The following is a 5916-nucleotide window of genomic DNA, read 5'->3' on the forward strand; positions in this document are numbered from 1 at the left end:
CAGGTGGACCGACAGGTGGACCGACAGGTGGACCGACAGGTGGACCGACAGGTGGACGACAGGTGGACCGACAGGTGGACCTACAGGTGGACCGACAGGTGGACTACAGGTGGACTACAGGTGGACCGACAGGTGGACCGACAGGTGGACCTGCAGGTGGACTACAGGTGGACTACAGGTGGACTACAGGTGTGTCCTCCTGACTGTCCTCAGATCTGGTTCAACAACAAAGGTTGGCACAGCGTGGCGTCCTTCATCAACGTGATGAGCAACGGCGTCCTGAGAGCCAACCTGCCGCCAGGTGCAGAGCCTGGTCGCTATGGCATCACTTCCTTCAACCACCCGCTCAACCTGACCAAGGAGCAGCTGTCCCAGGTGGCGCTGTGAGTACACACACCTGGACACACACCTGGAGGAAAAACACACCTGAGTGAACTCTACCTGTTGTTTTTGCTGCTGGTTTCCAGGGTAACAACCTCGGTGGACGTCCTGGTGTCCATCTGTGTGATCTTCGCCATGTCCTTCGTCCCGGCCAGCTTCGTAGTCTTCCTCATCCAGGAGCGCGTCAGCAAAGCCAAACACATGCAGTTCATCAGCGGCGTGCATCCGCTGCTCTACTGGCTGGCCAACTTCACCTGGGACATGGTGAGGTCGCTAAGCCCCGCCCCCCCGGCGCCCAGCCACGCCCACTGACGTCTCTGTCTCTCTCCGCAGTGCAACTACTGTGTCCCGGCAACGCTCGTCATCCTCATCTTCATCTGCTTCCAGCAGAAAGCCTACGTCTCCTCCAGCAACCTGCCGGTTCTGGCACTGCTGCTGCTGCTCTACGGGTCAGAACCGCTCAGAACCACACAGAACAGAACCACATAGAATCAATGTTAATGTCTACCTTGTCTGCACTGCAAAAACACAAACTTTACCAGGTATTTTTGTCTAGCTTCATTTTAAGTCAATAATCCTTCATATTGATGAAAACGTTCTGCCAGCAGATTATTTCACTTGGATTAAATAATCTCTCATTTCCTGTAGCATAAAATAATCTGCCAGTGGAACTTGTAGTTTTTCATCAAAGCTTTACCACCTTTTACCAGCCCTCACCTGTCCAGCTCCAGGTTTTATTGAGGGAAGAGTTTCTTATCCATCGCGTCTCCAGCGCAGTGCATGCTGGGAAATGCGGTCCGGTCAATTCGTAAAATGGACACCCAAGAACGGAGAGAAAGTCAGAGAAATAAACGATGGGAAGATGACGAGTCCAAATGCAGGAGACGATAGAAAGACTTGCTCTAGCTTAAAACCCAGAACTGTTGGTTCTGGTTGTGGTATTGGACCCGGTTCTGGTTCTGACGGTCTGTGTCTGCTCTCCAGCTGGTCCATCACGCCCCTCATGTACCCGGCCTCCTTCTTCTTCAAGATCCCCAGCACGGCCTACGTGGTCCTGACCAGCGTCAACATCCTCATCGGCATCAACGGCAGCATCTCCACCTTCGTCATGGAGCTGTTCGGCGACCACGTGAGTCTTCCTCTCGCCTGGCCTTCAGGTGGAGCGCGGGCGTAGCTCTGACTTCCTGTTCCTGCAGGAGATCGGCGGCATCAACGACATCCTGAAGAACGTCCTGCTGGTCTTCCCTCACTTCTGCCTCGGCCGCGGCCTCATCGACATGGTGAAGAACCAGGCGATGGCCGACGCACTTGAGAGATTCGGTTAGACGCAGCTCCCTGCTCCAGGTGTTCCCCCACCTGGGCCAGGTAGATGACTGCTGTTGTGTTCCAGGTGAGAACAGGTTCCGGTCGCCCCTGGACTGGGACATGGTGGGAAAGAACCTGTTCGCCATGGCGGTGGAGGGCGTGGTCTTCTTCATCATCACCATCCTCATCCAGTACAGGTTCTGCATCAAGCCCAGGTGAGGTCTGGTTCTGATCCTCACTGGAAGCTCACCAGGTCAGTTTGATGCTACCTGGAGTGTTTCTGTGTGAAGGCCTGTCAGTAAACTCACCAAACTGGGACCACTGGGAGACGAGGACGAGGACGTGGCGCGCGAGAGACACCGCATCGTCCAGGGCCTGGGACAGGGGGACATCCTGGAGCTCCGGCAGCTCACCAAGGTCTGGACAGGTCCAACACCTGGACAGGTCCAACACCTGGACTGGTTGAAACACCTGACCTGGTTTTTGTCCTCCAGGTGTTCAAGCGGAAGCAGAAGCCAGCGGTGGACCGGCTGTGTGTCGGGATTCCTCCTGGAGAGGTGAGGCTGACTTCCTGCTGCAGGTGGAGAACCAGAACCTGCTGCTGACTTACATCCTGTCTCTCTGGTTCTGTTGGGTTCTGCCTGGTTCTGGTCCAGTGCTTCGGTCTGCTTGGTGTGAATGGAGCTGGGAAAACTACAACCTTCAAGATGCTGACAGGAGACACCCTGGTGACCAGCGGAGAGGCCTTCCTGGCCGGCAAGAGGTGAGCGACCCGCTGGGTCCACTAACACCACCTGAGGGCGCTGTGGGACAGGAAGTAATCACCCTGCTTCCTGTGTCTCTGCAGCATCCTGCGGGAGATCGAGGACGTCCACCGGAACATGGGCTACTGCCCTCAGTTTGACGCCATCAACGAGCTGCTGACAGGAAGAGAGCACCTGGAGCTGTACGCCATCCTCAGAGGCGTCCCAGAGGGGGAGGTCTGCGACGTGAGTCCCGGTCACACCTGGTGACACACCTGCTGGGCGGGGCTTTGGTGCTGGCCTCTGATTGGCTGTTGTTTTGTTGGCAGGTGGCGGAGTGGGGCATCAGAAAGCTGAGTCTCCTGAAGTACGCCGATAAGAGAGCAGGAAGCTACAGCGGAGGAAACCTGAGGAAGCTGTCCACTGCCATTTCTCTGATCGGAGCGCCCCCTGTGGTCTTCCTGGTAAAACACACCGCCACCATGCAGATCAACACACACACCAAGTAGCAGAGGAAGAGCTTCAGGTGTGATCAGGATGCCCCGCCCCTTCCTCCACCTGTTCTGCAGGACGAGCCGACCACAGGGATGGACCCCAGGGCCCGACGGGCCCTTTGGAACTGCATCCACAGCGTCATCAAGCAGGGCCGCTCCATCGTCCTCACCTCACACAGGTGAGACATCCTCAGTGTGTCTTCAGTCTGTCCCAGCAGAGGGACGGAGGACAGCGTCACTGACTGTGTGTGTGTGTGTTCACTGCAGCATGGAGGAGTGTGAGGCTCTCTGCACCAGGATGGCCATCATGGTGAACGGCAGGTTCCGATGTCTCGGCAGCGTCCAACACCTGAAGAACAGGTAATGCAGCTGGATTTCAGAATAAGAGCTCTTAGTTTTTAGAGGTTCTGTCATCCCTACTGACCGCCAGCAGGTGGTGCTGACGTCGTCCGAAGCTCCGATCCTCTTGTCTTCTCGGCTGCGGTTTGTTTTTAGGGCCTTTCGGCTCCTGGATCATTTCACCGTCGTTGGACTGATTGCCTGTTGACTGGAGGTGCATCGCCTTTACACCTCCTCAGCTTCTTCTGACCACTGTGTTGATTCACACACTGGCGCTGAACTAACAGTGTTAGCCTGTCTAAGTTTGCTGCTTCACTTTGAGGTAGCATCTCGCTCCCTCTCCCAATCATAGCCTGTTCCTTCGGCCTCTGGTTGGACTCACTTCAGGTTTGGACATGGATAGCTCCCACTGTTGTGCAGGTCGTGAGGCTACATTCAGGCACATGATGTCCTCATGATGCCTGCCTAGGCATCGCTTGGTGGAGGCCCTGTCAGAAAATCCCTGCATCAGCTGCAGTTACCTGCCCTGTGCGGCTGGTCCAGTGGCGCCCCGAGTGTGGTGATGACCTTCCGCTTTCTGTCCAGGTGGACACGCCTAGGCGCTCCAAGCGCCAGACTGAGGCTGATGGGTATTTTCTCAACCTACATAAAAAGGACCACAGACAACGTATATGAGTTTTCAAACCAAGCTTTCGTGAAAGGAGAAGACGCAGCGGACTGCTCCAGCGAGCTGCCCACTGCGTGTCTGATAACTTTCAGTTCGGCCTTGCCTTTATTTTCACAGAGGGGAGATATGAGGAGGTTCTGTCTGCACACAGGTCATCAAGTCTTTTTCTCATGAGAGCGATTTCTCACAGGAACATTCTGCTGCTAGAGATGATGATGCTACAGAGACATGCTGTCGATGTGGGTTAAAAGCTTACACGTAGCATTGATTCATACACTATTAATGTAAGAGTGACACATAATATTTCTAACAGAGGCCACAGTGTCTGTGCCTCCTTCAATGAAGAAGCGAGCTCAGTCTGAGGTTTGAGCGTCAGTCTGCAGAATTGGTGCAGGTGAAATCCCTTTGTCAGGCATGCCAGCTGGACGCTTCGATGGCTCTGTTCTCTTCCCCACCTATGCCTGAGTTGGTTGTGGAGGAGGATGTGCTTTCTTTGGCTGCTTCAGGATTTAGGACTGAGGAGGAGGAACAGTCATCTCAAGCTGTGGAGACTGGCTCACGCTCTTCATCTCAAAGTGCAGCTAGTGGGTCAGGTGACCGCTCTATGTGGGAGCCGGAGCTCCTGGTGGAGCCCTTTTTCAGACGTGGGCAGGCCCCTGCTCCCTTCTCTGTCTCTCCATCAGAGGAGCACCTGAGGGAGCTGCATGCTTGCTGAGGGGACCACACAGTTTTCTCACGCCTCTCCACAGATGGTTGTGTGTTGGTGTCTATGCATGAGTGGGTCAAGGCAGGCTGGGATCATATGTCTGCAGTTGAAACTGCTGTTGCCTCGCTCATTGTGTCACCAGATGAAGCTCTGCCCTTTCATACACTTACGAGGTTCTTCAGGCTGTTGCAAGGCAAGAACGGTTTACATCAATAGACCTGACGGATGCATACTTTCCTGCATGTATTGCAGCAGAACATTGCTGCTTTCTCAGATTTGCCTCTCCTGGGTGAAAGCAGCCTCTGTCCTCTGCAGGCCTGTAGAGTGAAGGTTCTTCCAGACCTTGATGATCGGCTTCTCTACGCGCCATCCTGAGCAAATGCACCTCACAATACGAGTTGCCTGCTTGGAGAAGAGCTGCCTGATTCCATCTCAGCCACTTCGCTTTCTGTGTTTTTAGGTTCACCCTCCATGACGGCTTACCTGTCTGCTTAAAGGTGAATGACATACTTGTTACAGAGAGCTGGTCACGACAGACGCTAGTTCTGTGGCAGGGGGGAAACACCAGGAGGTTTGGGGCTGCTGGTGTCGACAGGGTCGCTCCAAACACATAAATGTGCTGGAGCTGTGTGCTGTGCATTTGGCTGTCAGGCACTTTTTGCCCCTTTCTCTGATTTACTGACTCTTAGAAGGATGTTGCTGGTGGCTCGGTATCGGCCAGCACAGCTGTGGTTCCCACTCCTACAGAGTCTGTATCATGACGTCCCATGGTGTCATCGGACCAGGAGAGATTTGCTCTCCCTGCTGGGTGGACTGACATGGCGCTCCAATCCTCAGAGCCTCCAGCTGTGGCCACCGGGAGTGCCAGGGCACCCTCTACTCGTCAGCAGTATGAAAACAGGTGGCGTCAGTTTTCCCAGTGGTGTTCTGCCTGCAGTGATGATCCAGTCTGTGCGGTCCCCACTATTCGGGCACGCTTCTTGATAAGGGCCGTTCCCCTTCGACACTTAACGCAGGCATTCTTAATCATAAGGCTGCGGTCCACATTTGGTCCGCCAGCGCCACCTAGAGGTCCACAAGAAACCCCCCCTCCCCCCCAGGTTTTTACTGCGGTGTAAATTCAGGCGCTCAAATACAATACAAGTTTCCACCACTTGGTGGCAGTAATGTGCCATAAGCTCTAATGAGCAAAAGAAGAAACCAGCCGCAAACGGTACTGGAAACCATAGACATAATATAAGGATAGACCCTCATGGACCGCTCTCGCCTATTGTCACTGAC

The 5916-nt window shown here is 54.5% G+C and overlaps 1 protein-coding gene across 1 annotated transcript in view; it reads left to right on the top strand.

Annotated features, from left to right (window-relative positions):
• The window catches only part of LOC103155995 (ATP-binding cassette sub-family A member 1-like), a 25681-nt gene that overhangs the window by 9897 nt on the left and 9868 nt on the right, over positions 1–5916 (top strand). The window contains exons 26-38 of the mRNA XM_007577894.2: positions 214–383; positions 468–645; positions 715–830; positions 1366–1510; positions 1578–1701; positions 1772–1901; positions 1977–2103; positions 2181–2243; positions 2343–2449; positions 2534–2675; positions 2759–2893; positions 2999–3102; positions 3191–3283. Of these exons, the coding sequence (XP_007577956.2) occupies positions 214–383; positions 468–645; positions 715–830; positions 1366–1510; positions 1578–1701; positions 1772–1901; positions 1977–2103; positions 2181–2243; positions 2343–2449; positions 2534–2675; positions 2759–2893; positions 2999–3102; positions 3191–3283 (1634 nt within the window). The remainder of the gene's footprint in view (positions 1–213; positions 384–467; positions 646–714; positions 831–1365; positions 1511–1577; positions 1702–1771; positions 1902–1976; positions 2104–2180; positions 2244–2342; positions 2450–2533; positions 2676–2758; positions 2894–2998; positions 3103–3190; positions 3284–5916) is intronic.

This window comes from Poecilia formosa, unplaced genomic scaffold (assembly GCF_000485575.1).
Source record: "Poecilia formosa unplaced genomic scaffold, Poecilia_formosa-5.1.2 Scaffold458, whole genome shotgun sequence".
NCBI lineage: Eukaryota > Metazoa > Chordata > Actinopteri > Cyprinodontiformes > Poeciliidae > Poecilia > Poecilia formosa.